This window comes from Schistocerca nitens, chromosome 2 (genome assembly GCF_023898315.1).
Source record: "Schistocerca nitens isolate TAMUIC-IGC-003100 chromosome 2, iqSchNite1.1, whole genome shotgun sequence".
Classification (NCBI taxonomy): domain Eukaryota; kingdom Metazoa; phylum Arthropoda; class Insecta; order Orthoptera; family Acrididae; genus Schistocerca; species Schistocerca nitens.
In genome coordinates, this window is record NC_064615.1 from 491,001,089 (window position 1) to 491,022,425 (window position 21,337).

Here is a 21,337-nt window from a genome sequence, read left to right on the forward strand (position 1 = left end):
GACTTCAGAAAGAAAAAAAAAATGTAATTGCAGCAGACTTTAATATAACTGTATTAAATAATAATAATAATAATAATAATGACACAGTAAATTTTTGTGACTTAATTCAGAAATATGCTTTTAATTTAAATTTCACTGAATGTACTAGAAGAAATAGCCATCTGAAACGTGTATTGACAATATTCTGACAAATTATCAGTCTGAGGATGGAAGTATACTCTGTTTTATTTAGGCATATCAGATCATTCAGCACTGCTCATAGAGCTGTTTCATAGATGTTTTCAATGAAACTTTTCCCCCTCAAGCCTGGTGCCAGAGTGTCCAACAAAATAAATTGGATTACACCAGGAATAAAAGTTTCTATTGCCAGGAAACCACAGCTTCACAATGAGTTAAAACGTAACAAAAATACTGACTTTGTGCGGTGTGTAAAGAGAGATAAGAATACATTCAAAAAAGTTGTACAGGCAGCAAAGAAATTTGCTAACAACGTGTATATTAGTAAACATAAAAATAAATCAGACAGTTTGGAGTGTCATCAAATCTGAATTGGTAGTAAAGAACAAGTGCCAAGAAATTGTCCAAATTAAAATTAAAAATGATATAATTATAGATCCTTTCCAAATGTCAAACTGTTTCAGTGATTTTTTCATAAATGTGGCAAAATCAGGAGGAGATACCACAGCCCGCCAGGATGTCAACTTTGTAAATATAAAACAAACTGCAAGCCTTAAAACATTCAAAAGAGTTATCCCAAAAGATGTAGAAGATGCTGTATTGTTGTTAAAAAACAAGAGATGAACTGAGTGGGATGAAATTCCTATCAGTGTAGTCAAGGCTGTTTATAACATCATTTCTCATCCATTCGCTAAAACTATTAATCTGTTATTTGAGAAAGTATATTTCCCAGATTGTTAAAATATGCTGAAATAAGACCATTGTTCAAGAAAGGCTCACCAGATGATATGGGAAATTGCTGCCCTGTTTCCCTGCTGCCAGTGTTAGCTAAGGTGATTGAAAAGATTGTTGCAAAACATCTTGAAAACTTTCTTATAGAAAGCGATATTATAGTTAAAAATTAATACGGATTTCAAAAGGGGGAAAAATAGAATAAATGCTATCAGGGAATTACTGAAAAGACGAGCTGTGCATTAGACAAGGGTAAAAAGGTCACAGGTATTTTTTTGATTTGACCAAAGCTTTTGATTCGGTCAATCACTCATTACTTCTACACAAGTTAGAGAGATATGGGATTGTGGACAGGGCATTACAGTGGTTCAAATCTTATTTGTCTGAAAGAAAGCAGAGTTATTCTAAATTCAAGTGGGAAAAAAATCATTCTTGGACTGGAAAAAGATTTGTACAGGAGTCCCGCAGGGCTCATTTTAGAGCCTTATCTTTTTCTGCTGTATGTAAATGATTTACCTTTAAGCATTGATGTTCACTCCGTTTTATTCGCAGATGACACCTTGGTTTTAATTGAAAATGACAATTTAGAACAAATTCATGATACTGTGGAAAATATAATGGGAAACCTAGAATTATGCTTTCAGCAAAAGATATTAAAATTCAATGTCGCAAAAACACAATTAGTGCAATTCAGTGCCTCCCATAAGAATAATCCACCGCAATCAGGAAATGACTGAAGCAAGATATGTAATATTTCTAGGTCTAGCTTATGCGATGAATGTCTTATGTAATTCCACTATTATTGACACCAGGAAGGTATTCTGATGAATGTCTTATGTAATTCCACTCTTATTGACACCAGGAAGGTATTCTAACACAGCTACTTTGAAACTATAATCCCATACAGAATAATTTTCTGGGGGAAACTCTACGAACAGTCGAGATAACTTACACTTCGAAAGAGAATCATGAGAAACATGTCTTTAGTCCAAAAAAGAACATGTTGCCCATTATTTAAAAAATTAAAAATACTAACCATTTCTTCTCCATACATCTATGAAATTTTTATTTTCGTATATAAAAATCAAAACTCGCTTGACAATTTTCATTTCAACCACAATTACAGTACTTGACACAGACACAATTTGAAACTCCCCTCTCATAATTTAAAACTTTACATGCAAACACCATTGTACATGGGATTAAAAACTTCTTCTTCCTTAGCGTTTCTCTCTCTTGCTGGCGGGGTCCACTGTTACAGTACTTGACACAGACACAGTTTGAAACTCCCCTCTCATAATTTAAAACTTTACATGCAAACACCATTGTACATGGGATTAAAAACTTCTTCTTCCTTAGCGTTTGTCTCTCTTGCTGGTGGGGTCCACTGTTTTGGCTTGTTGTCACAACTTCTTGCGATCTTATGCCTGAGGTCTTGAGGTCTTCATGCAGGGTGTCAAGCCGTCGCTGCCTTGGCCATCCCGCTGGCCGTTTCCCATTTACATGTAGGTTGAAACTAATCTTTGCCACTGTTTTCTCATCTGCTCTAAGGATATACCCATACCAATGTAGGCAGCTTTCTCTCATTTTGTCTACTATTTGTGCAACACCATACAGCCTGTGAACTTCATTATTTGTGACGTGGTCATGCAATGTTAATTTCAATGTCCACCTAAGCATCTCCATAACAGCAAGTCTTTGCAATTTACAATAAATTAAATAACACAAATCTATTAAATATGGAGTTTGACCTACTAAAAAGATTGTTATTTAATACACTAGTGGAAAAAGTCATTATTCAATTGAAGAACTCATGCAGGATAGTTTGGCAATTTGAAAAGAAAAGAAACATTAAAGATTATGTATTGTATAATAAATTGTTAATATATTGGATTAATTGTATTGGAAGCCGCAAAATTACCATAAGTGCTATATATGTTCTTGTTAAATTTCTCATGTCTAAAAATTCAAAAATCCCTGCTTAAATATGTTAATTATTATAACCTTATTTTTTAAAAGTAATTTGACCTGTTTCCAGTACAAAAATTTTTGATTTGTAACTGTACGTTATGAGACAAATCAACTACATTCTACACACATTTTACATTCTGTGATAACATTTTCATAATTTTATCCACATTTGTTTCTTTTAAGGTGTGTAAGAGTGCTGATAACCTCGCTGTTGAGTGCACACACCCACACCTGTTTCTTCTTCCATCATGTTGTCAGTCAAGTCCTCCCCCTCATAGAGGCTTTCAATGTACTCTTTCCACCTATCCACTATCTCATCTGCATTTAACAGTGGAATTCCTTCCACAATCATTTCTTTTTCAATTTCTTCACATTTTTCATGCAGCCATTTTGCCTTAGCTTCCCTGCACTTCCTATTTATTTCATTCCTAAGTGACTTGTTTCTTTATATTCCTGAATTTCTCTTCACATTTTTGTACTTCCTTCTTTCGTCAGTCAGCTGAAGTATTTCTTTTGTTACCTATGATTTCTTTGCAGTTATCTTCCTTGTAACTGTGTTTATCTTTCCAACTTCTGTGATTGTTCTGCAACTGAACTACCTGCTGAGCTATTCATAATCACAGTATCTATAGTAGGGTGTCCATTTCATTTTCATTGAAAAAGGGGACATTTAAAATAAATTAGAGAAAAACCTGGGACAATGAAGAAAAAAACAGGACATAAATATTGTAGTGACTAAATTTAATACACATACAAGTTTACCTTTACAATGTGCACTCAGATGATCCCAAATCACTTTTTACAATTATTCTGCCACACTATCACTGTACGTTTCACTTTTATGTACTTTATCAAGAAGTGCATTTTCGTTTGAAATTGTATCATAAAAGTCAGTACATGATACACCATTAAAGTGTGTTTTGACAATGAGCAAGGTCCTCACTGTTTCAACTTTCATTCTGTTTTTATTCATCTGACCACAAAGAGTTCACTAACGAAAACACACGTTCCACAGCAGCATTTGACCCAGGCATTGCCAGACAAAACTGCACCAAATGAATCATGTTTTTCATGTTAGTGTTTTTACTTTTGAAATAAGCAAATATTTTGCACCACGTGCACTAACACTTTCTTTGTCTCCTTCTTCACTTTTTATGAAGTTCTGTGCACATGAAAATTCATCGAACAGTTCGTCTTCATCAACAGGAAAATTTGGTTCAATACTTTTAACAAAAACACAACAGCCCTGAATATCCTTCCACTGTAGCTGCTCCTTTTCAGTATTAACCCAGTCAAATGCTTTAAAAGGTGTGAGAAATGGGGAACACCATTCTTTAATATACTCAATGCAAGAGTCATGGAAGACCTCAGCATAAACATGAAATTGTTCTACAGTAATTTCACCCTCTTCTTCCAGCTTTCTTAGAGTCTCATGTACAAAGGATGTGAGAAATCTTTCAGATTTTCTACATTGAAATTTGCCCAATAATTTATTTCTTGATAAACTTCCATTATTGTGATTTCTTGTTTGTCAATATATTTAATTGTTGTGGAGAAAGGTTTTAGCTGGCTAACAAGAAAATGTAGAACAACAATAGACTCAGGATTATCAAAGAATTGTTTAAGGATAATAGGACACTTATCAAGGGAAATGAAATATGATTTCAAAGCAGGAAATATCTTTACAATTCTTTCCAGTGCTGGTAGCAGAGATAGCCACCTCGTCTTGCTGTGCCCACGTACAGTTTTGTATTCAGTTTTAGTAAACTTACAGAATGGCTTCAGAGATTCAACCCTTACTGTATATATGTGTAAATGCTGGTAGATTTTGTTTACAATTAATTGGCAGTCGATGGGTAGGCAATCTGAGCCAGTTTGTAAGGAATTGTGCACCACATGTGCTGGACAGCCAACACCTACTATATTATTCACTGTGTTCTGTTGCAGTTTATAGAACAAATTGTTTTTTCCTTTCCTCTGCTTAGCACCAAAATTGGTGTTAGTGTTGTCTGCAGAAACTGCAATCACCTTTCCCTCAAGATCATATTTCTTTAAAACCTCCAGTACATAATTCTGAAGTAAATCTGAAGTTTCTCCAGCTAAATTAACCAATTCGAGCACTTTCACCGTGATGCCATTTTCAGGGTGAAAATACCTGATAAGGAGAGGAACCAACTTCAAATCCAGATGATTCGATGTATCAATCATTACAGAAATAAATCGAGCACTTTTCAGTTCATTTAAAACCTGCTGAGCTGCATACGGTGCAATAACATTTGAAATGACTGCATTACATCTTGTGTGTCAACATGTGAATTTAGGATTGAAATTTTTTTAACAACTGCTGTAGTACAGTCCATTGACTTAAAGCTATGGTTATGCATTGCACTGTGGTATGCAAACGTAGCTTCTTGTGCTGCCAACTGCCTGTCCATTTCTGTTACTGATTTTAAGTTTACATAGTAGTCACTCACACATTTATTTGCTCTTTTCGTTTGATCACTCATGCGATGTTTCGTCGTCTTAATGTGATTCACAATGTCAGACCTTCCACCATGACCAATAGCAAATTTTTATCTGCACAACGTACATTCTACAGTTTCTCCACTACCAGTGATAAAGAAACTCGCTTTTTATATTGCTGTTAAAATTACACTTTCGTTTTGGCATAATAAAACAGTGATTGCACAGTGCAAAATATTGGTTCAAATGGCTCTGAGCACTATGGGACTTAACATCTATGGTCATCAGTCCCCTAGAACTTAGAACTACTTAAACCTAACTAACCTAAGGACATCACACAACACCCAGCCATCACGAGGCAGAGAAAATCCCTGACCCCGCCGGGAATCGAACCCAGGAACCCGGGCGTGGGAAGCGAGAACGCTACCGCACGACCACGAGATGCGGGCAAAATATTAACAGTGTGGTGACGAAAGTCAGAGAGGAAGTATCAGTGGTGTAGAGTATCTCTGGACCGAAAGGACGGATTCAGTGGATCGATTTAGAAGAGTAGAATCTTCGTTATTATTCGTAACCTATAGTGCGTTTAAAATTACTTGCGGCTTTTGACAGTTCGGTACATGTTTGGGGTATGCTGAAAGTCATCACACGCTTTCTAACGTAAATAATTGCGCAGTTAATAGCAAGTCAAACAACCAGTAGCGTAAAATACTCTAGCCAAGCAGAATCATAAAAAAATGGGACATTTGAGTGTCCCCAAAAAAACTTTCGGGACAGCGGGACATTTCGGTAAAAAACTGGACTGTCCTGGGAAAAACGGGACGAATGGACACCCTAATCTATAGCTTAAAAGAACTTCAACCGTACCTCTTCATTCCTTAGTACTTTGTATCTCACCTCTTTGTGCATTGATTCTTCCTAACTAGTCTCTTAAACTTCAGCCTGATCTTCATCATTACTAAATTGTGATCTGAGTTTATATCTGCTCGTGGGTACGTACACATTGCAATCCACCTCTGATTTTTAGAATCTGTGCCTGACCGTGATGTAACATTACGTATCTAAATCGATATACACATTTTAGTCACATTAATGTGACTACCACCAGTGTTCAACATCAATTTACAATAACTACTCACAGATGGCAGAAGTGGAGGGTATATAAATTGTGTCGGGGGACATGGAAAAGGTTGTTGTCATTGCCTTAATGCAGAAAGAGGGTAATTTATATGACGTCCAAAAGGGCGCGATCATTGGCTGTCAGGCCAAGGGTGGTAGTATTTCCAAAATGGCTAAGTTTGTAAACTGTCCATTTGCTGCCGTGGTTAAAGTATACAGTGTGTGGCAAAATGACGCTACCCAAAACTGGCACCTAGGCAACTGTGGTGCCCCACAGGCCATGACAGTAGTGGACGATGCCTGTGAAGATGTGTATGGGCAACAGTTGAGCAATTGTCTGCCCAGGCGAACCAAGAGCCTACCAACAGTCTCTCCTCAGTGACTGTTCAACAAATGTTGCTGCATATGAGCCTAAGCAGCAGGTGCCTGATGCATGCACCCATGCTGACTGCTGTTAATCGACAACAAAGGCCGGAATTTGCAGCCAGTGCCACAAGTGCATATCTGCTGAGTGGCCTTTTCATATGATTCACACTGTATGCTCGTTTGGACACATGGCCGTTGGCATGTAGGGTGTGAAATGTCTAAAAGCAAACACAATCGTCAGAAGGGTCCTGGCCATAGGGCCTTCCCTGAGTGATCTCGTCACTCTGGAAGGGACAGTGGATCAGTGCAAGTATGCATGTACCTTGGGGATCGTATCCGCGCCTAGGTGCTGTTTGTCTTTTCTCCTCAAAATGGCCTCTTCCAGCAGAATAATGCGATATGTCACACAGCTTTCACTGTATGTGTGTGGTTTGGAGAGCACGAGGATGGAGTTTTGCTGTGCTCCCCTGGCCACCAAACTCCCCAAATTTAAACCCAATTCAGAATCTGCAGGATCAGTTCGACTGGGCTGCTTGTACCATGGATCCTCAACTGAGAAACCTAGTGCAGCTGGCCATGGCACTGGAGACTGGATGGCTTCACATACCTGTCAGTATCTTCTACAACCTCACTGACACACTTCCTGCATGTCTCGCAGTGGTCTGCACTGCAAAAGGTGGTTAGACCACAAAGGCATGTAAAAGATACACTGTACATAAGTGGATTATAACATGCTTCTCTCAAATATCTGCAGCACACTAAGTGGTGCTGCGGTTGAGCAATTGGGCTTGCTTTCAGAATGAGCAGGATCGAAATTCCCATCTGTCCATCTACATTCAGATTTTCCTCAATTTCCATACTATATTAATTAAGATGGATGTTGGCCTGGTTTCTTTAAAAAGGACATATGATTTCCTTCCATATTCTAGTCCTATTAGAACTTGAGCTCCAGCTCCAATGCTCATGTTGCTTATGGGACATAAAATCCCATTCTTTCCTTTTTTTAACTGTGCTTAAATTGAAATTTCCTGGCAGATTAAAACTGTATGTCGGACCTTTGCCTTTTGTAGGCAAGTGCTCTACTAATTGAGCTACCCAAGCACTGGGGCAGAATGAAAGCCATGTCTCTGCAATATCCTTTCTTCCAGGAGTGCTAGTTCTACAAGTTTCGCAGGTTAGCTTCTGTGAAGTTTGGAAGGTAGGAGATGAGGTACTGGCGAAAGTAAAGCTGAGAGGACATGTCATGAGTTGTGCTTGGGTAGCTCAGTTGGTAGAGCATTTGCCTGCTAAAGCAAAGGTCCCGAGTTAGAGTTCGAGTTTGAGTCTCTATCTGGCACACAGTTTTAATCTAATAAGAGGTTTCATACCAGTGCACACTCCGCTGCAGAGTGAAAATTTCATTCTGTGCTTAAATTGTTACGTACTTCGTTCAGTGTGTGTAAGTTTTTAGGAATAAAAGTACATACAGATGCTCAAGATGATAAACCCTTATCCTAGGCTGTGGCATGAAAAGCATTGACATTTTATCCTGAATTGAACAAAGCTTTTGGCAAGAGCCTTTGAAAAGCTAGTTTATAATAGAAGACAGCTCAACACAGACACAAGGATCTGATGCATAAAGGAGTTTTTAAATTGGTGAGAGTGTTACTCTTATTACCGCTACAAACCTTACACTGTCGAGGACTACGGTTGTCAATCATTGCAATTTAGAACCAATGAAAGTGACAGTGTCTGTATCTAAATATGGTGTCTCCAACAAGAGGGAATCTAAATATGGTGTCTCCAACAAGAGGGAATTCCAGAGTTAAAAATTAGAATGAGTGGGAAGAAAATAACTGTGGATTAGTGGCTGTGACAGTCCTTTGTGTGTTGACACTTGCTTGGAAAAACCAAGTTCCTCGACCTAACTGCAATGTAGCTTGAGCAAGAGGCAATAAGGTGGGAAAAAGGTGGATTTGAGGGTGAGGGCAATCCATGAAGCAAGCTCTACCGAATAAATGGAGTTCTGTCTTCTTCTTGCATTACAGTTACTGTGCCAAACTTCTATAAAAGTAGGGCACTACATTAGAGTGGTAATTGCTTAAATATTTCATGCAATCAAAACTTAAATTACTTTTCTGACATGTTAAATAGTGATACTTATAGGTACAAATTGACTATCGGTTCTCAAAAACAATGTTAAATTTAAGAGCTAGTTATAAAACTAACTTATTGATAATGACTAAAAAAGAAATTACTTATTTTGTATCATTTGGTAACATTTAATAAAGTATCATATTATTACATCCAGCATTTAAAAAGACTGAGACGTAACCCCTGTCTGTAACTTGTATAATCATTGGCAACCATGACTACTTACTAAGACTCATTATCACTAGTGTCATATAATGACATGTTAGTAGTAATACCATTGATGCCAGTGTTCATGGTACTGTCGCGTATCTGTTGTTCATCCTTGAGCTACCTGATATTTCTATTGTATACCACCCCATCTTCTGCAGTAACTGTTTAAAAGGAAATCGGAGCAAGTTTCTGCAAATTTTCAATCCTATCCACTATGATGATGTGCTTTCTTATACAACTTTGAGTTTTGTCATATGATGGTTCTAATTATTCAGATTACAATTTGATGACAGCAAGTCTGTATCTTAATCCAAATACCATGATAGTGTTCCACCTAGCCATTGCATCTACTACATACAACTTATCGATTAGGTTATTTACTCAAATTAACAAGTACAGATCATCTTTCCTCATGTTGTCTTTGCAGTGGATACCTCCCCTTCCCAGCTGTTTAACTACCTTCAGGTTAGTGTAATATTGTAGCAGTGGTTTACAAATTTGTCTGATTTGGTATGGAGCTTTGTGTCTGGTTACTAGGGTGTTACTCAATTTTTAAAATAGACAGCACGAGCATTACTCATGAAGCTTTTGACCATCATTTCAAAAAAATAAAATTATGTGATTTTTTGTTTGTTGGCATGAACACATCTGCAGTCCTGGTAGGCAGTGATATCTCTGTATTGTAGTACCATAGCATGCAACTAGATGAGTCGAAACAAAATAGCACAACCCATCTCCACTTTATCGGTGGGCTGTGCATTTGGTTTGACTCATGTAATTGTGTGATACAGTACTGTGATGCGAGGGTTCTCTGTACGAGGACTTCAGACATGTTCCTGCAAACAAACAAATAAAAGCTTAATTGCATTTTATTTTCTATTTTTTGATGTGATTAAAATGCTATGTGTATCCCTTGTATTTATCTACCCGTAATAATCCCCATGAATAGAGCTGAGGTACCCTGACAAATTTCTTTTTTGACCTGACACTTGCCAATTATGAGACATTTATAAATGCTTCCAGACATGATACATCATCTCCATCTTGTAACCAGTAATTGCCACAGGTTTCCAGATGTGTTGCCTGTCCAGGTCTCTCCAAATAAATGATTTCAAAGTCAGTTTCCCTGTTCTGTTTCATCTACAGAATGAAATGGAACCATTATGGCAGGATATCTTAAGCTTGTTCTGACCTTTTTCTGTATAGATAACAAACAGAACAATAATTTACAAAAAGAAAGAAATCTTCTACTTTATCTTGCAGAACTGGCCTAAGATTCTGCATACTGTGTACAGTCTTCTGAATTGCATTGAACTATTCAAATGTATTCCTTGCAACTGAATCACCAGAACAAATGCTGGAAAGCTGTTTCCTCCTTGTTGTGTATTGAACTTTTTATGTATAAGTAGCAACTTGGTGTGAGTTGTTGGCGAAGTAGTTCCTTTTTATCCTTTTTGTGATCACAATGGTCTGCAACATTTATTATTATGTTCTGATTTTTCAGTATGAATATTTCTTTTGCAAGAAGTTGCAGGTAGCATATGTAGCAGACCATGTTCCTTCACTCATTTTCAAACCAGAGAAACTGACAGTATGACACAGCATTCTCTCATGACTATTGTAGGGCCCCTCAGCTATCGTTGTTGGCAGCAGTAGGAGTAAAATATAATTGCCCAAAGCCTTCCAACTTTACCAGTGCAAAACTATACAGAGTTAAAATTAAGAAAAAGTTCGGATATTAATGGTTGAGTCTTAAATTGTTTTCAGAATGCGCTAAATATACCACTTTCATTATTATCTCACAGTTTCACAATTGAAATGTTTCTCCATTGATTACATTACAAGCTGCAATACTTGAGTTAGGAGAAGTCCATTTCTTCAAATAATTAGTAAAATTTTATGTTTCAGTGGAATCGGCACTGAATAACAACCACTACTATTTATCTGTGGGTTGCAAAATCCTGGACGATTTCTTGCGTGGTGGTATAAAAGTATGTGGCATCACAGAAGTTGCAGGGGAAAGCAGCTGTGGCAAGACACAGTTATGTTTGCAATTGGCATTGACCGTGCAGTATCCTCTCTCCATTGGAGGCTTAAGGGCAGGTTGGTTCTGGGATAATTTAATGTTTATTTTTAGGCCCTTTGTTGAAATAGTTAACAATATCATGTACACTAAGTTTTGTTTGTTATTGAATTGAATCATGTTTGCAGTGGATATCCAAAAATTATCATGAATTGGGAGTTAACTGTGTAAAAAATCTGGAATAACTATTTCATATTTTCAGTTTACTCTTTTCAAACATTAGTGTACAATTTTTACAAGAGTTTGATTCGTTAGCCTCAAAATTCATGCAAATTGACAAAACAGCACATTCAAAAATTTTTGTTTGGATGTACTCAGTAAACACAAACTACAATGCTTTTGTATCAGAAATTGTTAGTGTTTTCAATAAATGTTTCCCTTTCATAATGAGTGGAGAGGGTGGGAAAAAAAAGCTCATAGATAACTGAAGGCATCAGGATCTCTAGCATTAAAAAGAGGAAACTGCACATGAAAGCAAAGAACAACCATGATGCAGAGTTTTTCAGCGATGTAAACAAATACAAAAGAATATTTGGGAGAGTAATTAAACAGGCAAAACAAATGGCATACAGTAAATACATATCAGATGCCACAAATAAATCAAAAGCTGTATGGCAGATTGTCAAGACTGAAATAGGTGCTGAAAAAACAAAAAGTCGTAATCATAAATAGCTATGTATAACATAGTTAAGTTATGAAAGCAAAGAACTGATCAGTGCAGAATCTGTTAAATTTCTTGGAGTGATCATAAACAAAAAATTGTCGTGGATTGATCATGTGGATTGCTTACTGAAGCAGTTAAATAGTTTTGTTTATGCAGTGAGGGTTCTAAATAAACTGACTCAGCTGCTAGGAAAATCATGTATTGTGCATATTTTACATTAGTTGTAAGATATGGCGTAATTTTTTGGGAGTTGAAAAAGGAAGCCTCCTTAGAGTGTTCAAGATACAGAAAAAAATAATCATCGCTGTGAGTGGAACGAACAATAGACAATCACACAAACCTTTATTTGCAGGCATTGACTTACTGACAATTCTTTCTATGTTTATATATGAAACACTGCTCTGTGAGCTAAAAAACATCTTTCTGAGGGAAATTTGTTTACACATGCTTATGAAACATGGGCACAAACAAGATTGCATGTTATCTTGCCACAGACTAGCACTATTTGAAGATACTCCATATTACATGGTTTTGAAGTTTAGCAATAAAATGCATTCAAAATTAAAGAACTGCAAGCTGGAACCCACAGTTGGAAACATTGAAAATATTTAAAAAGCAAATGTTACTACAGTGTGGATGATTTTATAAATGAGGAACACAAGTAGGGGATATTACACTTGTTTTTCTGTTTTTTTTTTCTACATTATGCTCTGTGTATGCTTAGGTTCTCTCTTAATGGAGGTACATGTACTTTTTATGTGTGTCTATACTTATAAACTATGTATCTAAATATTTAGATGTATATATGTATACTACTTTTGTGGAAGTTTGTGCTCTTATAAAGTATGACCATATTTATAAACTAGAGAAACAAACATGAAAAATAATTAAAAACAAAGGTTTTAAACCACTGTGGAAAATTTTAAGAAACAGGAAGAAATCTAACATGTTTATCTTTGTACGTTGTAATGTGTTTCTGGGAGTATCCATATGCTTTCTTTATATTGTTTCAGGGTACACTTACGTAAGAATAGAATTATTCATTGATGAGTCACCAATGTTTCAGTCAAATGATTGTAATTAACATCTCATGTGACAATAAAGATTCTATTCTATTCTGTTCTGCTCTATTTTATGAAGAACTTAAACTGGAAAGCATATATTACATACTTTCTTAAAACACTGTAGTCCAGCAACTATTTCTCTGAATGTGATTACTGATTTTCACAACAAATATTTAAAATTTATTGAGTACCATATTTTATTTTATTTATCTGTATTCATCCAAGGATCATCTTGCAATGATATAGGATTTGTTAAGGTAATAAAATGGTGACCAGCAAACCAAAATATAACACACAGCATACATAACATGCTTTAAGAGGATAAGACAGGTAGCCTAAGGGATAGGATGTATGGTCAGCTCAATTAAGGAACTAACCCAGCTGTTGCTTTAGCAGTCTAGGGAAACTCAAATCAGGATGGCGGGAAAGAGCGGCTCAGTCCTCTTAAATATGAGGTCAGTGTCCTAAGAGCTGCACTCCCTCATTCGGCAACTCTTTATTGTATAATGTTCTTTCAATTACGCACAAACTGTTTCAGGTAACTTGCAATATTAACCATGGTTTCCTTCTGCACTGGCCACAAACTGAGACGACCTACTGAGGACTCCTGAACAGTGTCTGGTCTCTTGCAGTCTAAAACATAGTTCCAATGTACACTGCTATTTACACTTAAAGACACCAGCTGATGACTTGTGGACTGAGAAAATGCTGTGCCCATTACCTCAATGCTGGACTCCATGTTCAACTATGTGGTACTGTCCACCTGAAAAACTAAGACAACAGACATTACATTGATGATTTTCGTGAAAGCAGTAAACCATAATCTTGTATTTAAATGTGACAAGGTGCTGTAGTTACCCCCTTTCATTACTTTCTCAACTAGTCTGAGTCCTCTATGTTATCTTTAATTTTGTAATATGCATTACTTGTGGAGAACGTTTTAGCTGCCTTTTTAAACAAATGTGTTTGTAATCTTTTTCACTTCCTTTTACAATTTATTATACCATTTTATCCCCTGATTCTGTTTTGAGTTTGTTTGTTTGTTTTCCTGTGTAAATGTAATTTCAAACTGGCTATTGTTCCACGAATATATTTAGAACTGTTAGTGCAGTATTTAGTAATACTTCCCCTGATGTGTACCACAGATTGGTGTCTGCACTCACTTGGTACAGTAAGAATGCCCAATTTTTAAATAGCTCGTTACATTGAGCCCAATCACTATTTACAGTTATTATTCTTTTCCTCTTTTCTGAAGCTTAAAAACTGTGTTCGTGGTTTGTGCCTTCGATCCCCAGAGAAGAAGCACATAAGTTAGAACTGAGTATACATAGGTGCACGATATCACCACAAGACATTGGTTGTTACAAATTGACACTTACTCACTAAGGAGCATAGTATGCTGATGACATTACCAGTACCATTTTATTTTCAGTCCGTATTAGCCGACAATGAATTTTCATCCCTAAAAACTCGTGTTTGCAACACAATCTATTATAGATTTATTACCTATGCTTAAAGTGACGGAGTTGTTTCCTCTCTTTATGCTGAAGTGCATAAGTTCATTTTCTTTATGTTCAAAGTTAATGTATTACATGCCACCCAACTGTAAACATCCTTAATGGTTTCCTTTGCTTTCTGTAGTAGGAGTTCTAATGTTTCATCAGTGACAATGATGTTGTTGTCATTGCCAAAGAGAACTTTTGCTACATGTCTTTCACTGTCTGTAAAGTCACCTGATATATATTAAGAATAGATCTGGACCCAATACATTACCCTGAGGAAGATCTGTATTGATATATTTCTTGTCTGACAATTATTTTACTAAAAACTTATTGTCAGCAGATGTGAGAACAATCTCCACAGTCTGCACCCTGTTTTCCAAGTGAAACTGAAACCGCTCATTCAGCGTTACTCTTGTACCTAGTGTGTCAATAGTATTTTGTGGTCAGCAGTGTCAAAAGCTATGGACAAGTCTAAGAAGATGTTTGTACCACTTTTTTTCACTCAGCAATGGCCGATATTGTATTTCTTCCACTTTTAAAACCAAACTGTGCTTCATTAAAGAGAGTGTATTTAGGTCTACTCACATAACTTGTCTCTGTCATGATTGCTTAGCCATTTTTGAGAATAGAGACAGCAGTGAAACTGGCCTGTAGTTTTCAATATTTTGATGCAGTTCTATAACTTCTCGAGGTATCCTCTGCAAAAAAATTTGGAATAAGAATAATATATAGTGTGCATCCAAACTATACCATAGGAACTGTTTAAGTGATGAAGGATACTAACAGCAAATAGTGAAGTTAGTCATTACAAGCAATGTTATTTAAGAAATATATATATATATATATATATATATATATATATATATATCTTTGGTTGAAAATTCTGTGCAATACTATTTTAAAAATAAACATTAGGTTGAAACACAAAACCTTGTGCCTTTCACAATGCAATACTTTCCTGAAATGATCAGTACTTTTTGTTCTGAACGTTCATTCAGTGTTGTTCTTTATATACTTTAAGTAAATGTTATGAAATATTTTCCATTTGTTACTTTCATCTATGTAGAAACCAAGTAATACTTGAAACCAATCCAAATAACACATATACGATTTTATTCATAAGCCTCTGAACAATAACAGAAATAAGCCTCCTGTGACTCCACACATAATAAGACAAAAGAATCTTACTTGAGGTACAGCACAAGCAATACACAGAACTGATGTGAGTGGTACAGACTAAAAATAACTGTGCTGCTCTGTGCGTATATAGATGCGAGTCGCCAGTAGATGGCACAACTGAGACTATGCCACGTGCACGCTTCCTACAGGCGGCCTCTAGTGGCCGGACCATGCTGATACAGCTGGTGATTAAGTACACATGCGCAGCAACACTACACATGACGCATTCACACTCACATGCCCTAGTAGCAGGATTCAACATGCCTCCCCTTCGGACACCCTGGTAACATAGGACATGCTGGCAGCCCGGCGAGAGACATATCCATCAGCTCCAAAGTGGCAGCAACTGGTGCTGACGGTGGGGTCGGAAAATTGTGCTGGGCAGGCACTGGAGCATAGGACCAAAATGTGTGGAGATGCGAGCACACCCGAGAGTGATGGGTGCGCACGATGCCAGATGACAGCACCAGGGAGAAGAGTGCCGTCGCCGTCTCCGCGTTGACATTAGCAGGCAGGGCCCAGTGTGGAGCAGGCAGGGCTGGACCCACTGGGCAACGTTCACTGAGGCAATGACGGTGAGGTCCGATGGTGACTGGGGGCAGGACTGATGAAAGTGGCATGCCAACAGCCCGTTGGCTGTACAGACATCACAAAGATAGTGTCCCCGGAGGCGGACAACAGTGGTCGGTATCCACCTGACAACCGAATCCTTGCACCCACACGGTTGATCCTGGCATGAAATGGCTAGACAAATTGACTGCGGGATGCATTGCAGGCCACAGAAGGTGAAGGAACTTGCATGGCTGCTGGCTGTGAAGCAACTCAGCTGGACTCTGCTCCCCCAAAAGCATTAAGTGATAGGTTCTCAGAAAACAGAGAAGGTGTCATCCCGTGAAAAATCCACATCAGACTTTTTCATTTGGTTCTTTTGAAAGGTGTGAGAAACAAACTGGAACCATTATCATGAAATAAGGTACAAGACAACCTCTCAATAGAAAAAAAAAACTTGAAGTGTATGAATTGTGACCTCAGGCAATGTTGATACGCACTGGAGACTCTAAGGAAACTGGGAAAATGCATCCACAACCAACAACCAATAGAAATTCAGGAGGGGACCCGCAAAGCCTACATGAATGTGTTCCCATGGCTGGCATACATCCGGCGGGGGCAGAGACACCCTGGTAACTGCCTTTTGTTGGACACACTGCTTACAAGCTGCAACAAAATGGACACTTTTTCCATCAATCACTGCCCAAAAAACATGTCTCCTAGCCAATGGTTTAGTGCACGGAACTCCCCATTGAGCCTGGTGGAGAAGGCGTAGAACCTTGTGCCGTAACACAGTGGGAATGACTACTTTGGGAGAGAGTCTTCCGTGCACAACAGCAAAACACCTTCAGAAACAGAGAAGCAATACCATCAGGAGAAATAGGTGCACAGGGCTCTGAAGCCTGACCTGACGATTTATCTGACCAGCCCTGTTAAAAAAATCAAACCACCTACCAGATCGACAACAATGGCAGCTGCTATGTGCAAGTTTGTAATTGGGAAGCCCTCGACTGTGGCCTATGTTTCAGTATCAAGATGGAAGCAAAGCAATTCTTCATGATCAAAGTCTGGATCAGGATCCACAGGAAGGCGGGACAAGATCTTTAGACATAGGTCAAAAATGGATTTTGTAGTTGTAACGAGACAGGAACAGTGCCTAGCATTGTAGGTGGTGTTCTTCCTTGTCAGGCAAGGAAGTGTGAGGGTTAAGCAAGGAAACCAACAGTTGGTGCTCAGTAATAAGGTGGAACTGGGAGCCATACAAAAAAAAAAAAAAAAAAAAAACATGAAATTTCTAGAGAACATAGACTGTGACAAGAGCCTCTTTTTTCCGTCTGAAAGTAATAACTTCCAGGCTTGAGTGAGAGATTTAGAGGTGAAAGCAACAGGTTGTTCAGAGCTGTCAGCATATTAGTGCGTTAGGGCCACACTGAGGCTGTCAGCCACCAAAACTATCTGCTGTTCTGGAGAGAATGTAGCTAAACCAGGGGCTGAGAGTAGTTTGGATTTCACCATTTGAAAAGCACATTCACAATCTGGACTGCAGCAAAAAGGTACGTTTTTATGTGACAAAGCATACAATTGATGGGCCAATGTGGCCACCCCTGGCAGGAATTATGGTAGTAGGCTATCTTCCGTAGGAAGTCCTGAAGCTCCTTTGTAGATGAGGGGCATAGACATAATAGCAGAGATGTGGCCTGGCTGAGAGTGAACACCATCCTGTGAGACCTCGAACCCCAAATAAACAATAGAAGATAAAAAAAACTGGAATTTCACGAGGTTACACCATAAGCCTGCAAGCAGTAAGACAGGAAACAAAGTATGCAAATTTTTCAAGTAATCGGCTGTGGAGGAGCCCATGATGACAATATCGTCCAGATAATTAGTGAATCCAAGGACAGGAATAGTCAGTTGCTCTAAAAATCGTTGGAAAATTGCAGAGATGCTAGAAGGAAGTTATAAATGTTGACAGAGATCAAAAGGAATATTCAAAACCAGGACTCTGAAACTCTTCGTCCGCAGGAATTGGCACATATGCTTCAGACAAATCAATTTTAGGGAAGTACTAGCCATCCCATATTTTTTCCAACAGTTACTCCTGGTATGGGAGAGGATATATATCCATGACATGATTGAGTGCACATTGACAGTAGTACTGAATTCACCACAGAGGCGAAGTTTCCCCAACTGCTTCTGAACTACAGCCAGCAGAGATGACCATTTGCTAGCCATAAGAGGTCGCACCACCTCTAAAGATTGAAGTCCGTACAATTCTGTTTCCACATGACCGTTCAGGATGACAGGAATTGGACATACATTACAAAAACAAGGCCAAGCCATGGATTTCAAACATGTGCAGAATAATTCGTAGCACACCCTATGTATTCCAAAAACAAGTCCGAAAACTCCTCACACATTGTGTGCAATTGAGTATACAGTACGTAATCTGACACAAGATGAACTGTGTCAGTGATAGGAAATCCATGTACCTGAAATGTGTCCGTTCTGAAAAAGTTCTGAACACTGGTATCAGCAACCACCAAAAATTTAATAGAGCAAACCACTGACTTTTAAGAGGCAGATGTCGTAAAGTGTCCGAACAGTACAATGCTCTGTTTGTTATAACTGACTAGCTTCTGCATGACCAGTGTCAACGATAGTGAACCTAAACTCAAATCAGTTTGAGAATTCAACATTGCCATTGCAAATTGATAAACAGCTTGGGAGAAGTCACGAACATTGAAGTGACACAGTTTACGTCCATGACCCTATCCTGAGCAACCTTTGATGAATGACACTCAGAGACGATATGGCCTTCCTTCTGCAAGCATTACAAGTAGCCCAGTGCTTAAGGCACACCAAATGTCCGTGCTGGACACAACAGAAGATGGAAAAAGAGAATGCTGACGCTGGTACCGTGGTGATCGCAGCTGCTTGGGCCGGACTTGGTCTGCTCGGTGCCAGGCCTGCATGTTTACTGCTGCCACTGCTGCTTTTTCATGCAAGCTATGTGTCATCCTAAAGGGCACATCTTATGACACTACTGGCACATCACCCCACGCTTCGATCTGGTCACTTGCTACCCAAGAAACTTCAAAGGATTGCGCTATTTTCAAAACGTCTGCCAATGGGGGGGTTTTCACAGAGTAAAGCCTTCTGGTGCACTTCCTCATCATTGGCTAGACTGATAATTGTGTCTTGCACCATAGAGTCTGCATAAGAGTCATCACTAAGGGCTAAGGCCATGAAGTTCGACTGCCCAGGCCCTGTATGACTGGTTTGGTTTCTTGCCGCATCAGTAGAATTCACCTCGCACCACTACGACATGCATTTGTTTGCGATGGTAGTTGGACAATAAACTGCATATGTGATCAAAAGTAAGAGCTGCCAGTTCTTGTAAGATACACCTCAGGTGAAATCCACGAGAGGAATAAGGCTTTGCACAAATACAAGTCTATCACACCAAAAGTCAGAAAATGTTGTCCGAATCCTTTTTGGAAGCTCTGCAATCCTTGGCTGAATCATCAAATAGAGGAAAAGTGAGTGGATAGACTGGTGGAACTGTACCCTATCTGTTAACGAAAACCAACAAAGTGGTCAGTGCTGATGTAAGCTGTTCAATCAGGTCTGGTAGCACAGCATTCATAGTGACTAAACCTGATGAAACTGCTCTTAAAGACCACACACACGGAAACTGTTCCAAACTCGTCGCCAATCATGTAGAAAGCAAGTGATACACCAAACTGATCCAAGTAATACAAATATGTCTTTATATCTGAAGCTCTGAGCAGTAATGGAAATAAACCTCTCATGACTCCACACATAACAAGAGAAAAGAATCATACAGAAGATACAACATAAACAATACACAGAACAACTGATGTGAGCAGTTCAGACTAAAAGAACATAGTGGGATTAATTCAGTGTTGCTCCGTGCTTATATAGGCGCGAGGTACCGGCAGAAGACATGACGGAGACCGTGCCACGTGCACGCTTCCTATGACATACCTAAAGACCAGCTTGCACTGATACAGTTGGCAGTTGATTTAAGTACACATGTGCAGTGTCTCTACTCTCAGTGTACTAACACGCTCATGCAATACTTGCCAGATATAGCAATCTAGTAGTGCTAGAAGGGTAGATGTATTACTGCACAAAGATCTAATGCCAGTGGTTAAATTTTGTGAGAAACTGAACTACTGAATGATGTTTCATGTCAGTAAGTAAACAATTGAGTACCATTAAAAACTCATTAATTCATTCATCCTGTTCTGTGTAGTGCATCATGAAGGAGAACTATGGAATGAACCAATGCATACATTATACAAAGAGAAAAAACTGCAAGAAACTATTTCTGCATGCTGTAGTAAATATTAACTATCACTATACAACAAATAAAATAACTTTGAGGTCAACATGTGACAGTGATGCCAGGGGGACAGTGTTGCTGGCTAGTTCACGGCATAAAACATGGCCATACAATCAGTAGTTGCATGCAACAGAAAATTAAATGGAACATGTACTTGGAAATTGTGATTGACAGTGTCTTTGTTGGGAGCATTAGTCTTGATGGTAGCAGAAGATGAATGTAATCTTCACACAGTAAATGTTTCAGAATAATAGATTTTCCAACAAATTATACATTTTTAGCACCATCAGCAGAAGCACTGCCTTAATAGTAAATCACTTTCAACTTTATCTTTGTGCTCACTAAAACAGCTGTCAGTATTTAATCAAATAACATTACTTAACTTATTTTCTACTTCATTCAACCAGAGATTTATTCGTACTTACATTTTATGTTTCACAGAGTTTTGATGCTCTTGTAATGAAATTTAGTTTGCAGTGTCCTTTGTCAGTTGCTCTGCTTCTGCCAGCATATATTTTGTGTTGTTCTTTATCCTATGCCATCACCCAAGTTCTATGCAATTAAAATGGCAATGGTATGCTGTCACTCTTGGAATTTTGTGGTAAAAGTGTGTAGTTAATTCATATACAACAGAGGGAACTGTGATTCATTACAAACCATGAGCTCCAATAGCTGATTTTATCCTCCCTCTTTCTGCCACCTGATAATATCCTGTGTTCCAGAGGCAAGTAGCTGTCTAATCAATCATCATTGAAT

General features: G+C 38.2%; 1 protein-coding gene across 2 annotated transcripts in view; it reads left to right on the forward strand.

Moving 5' to 3' along the window:
* The window catches only part of LOC126236439 (DNA repair protein XRCC3-like), an 88,592-nt gene that overhangs the window by 30,183 nt on the left and 37,072 nt on the right, over nt 1-21,337 (forward strand). The window contains exon 3 of one of the 2 annotated variants that reach the window (XM_049945751.1): nt 11,080-11,274. The exons of the other annotated variant lie outside the window; for it this stretch is intronic. Within the exon in view, the coding sequence (XP_049801708.1) occupies nt 11,080-11,274 (195 nt within the window). The remainder of the gene's footprint in view (nt 1-11,079; nt 11,275-21,337) is intronic. 2 annotated transcript variants of the gene reach the window in all.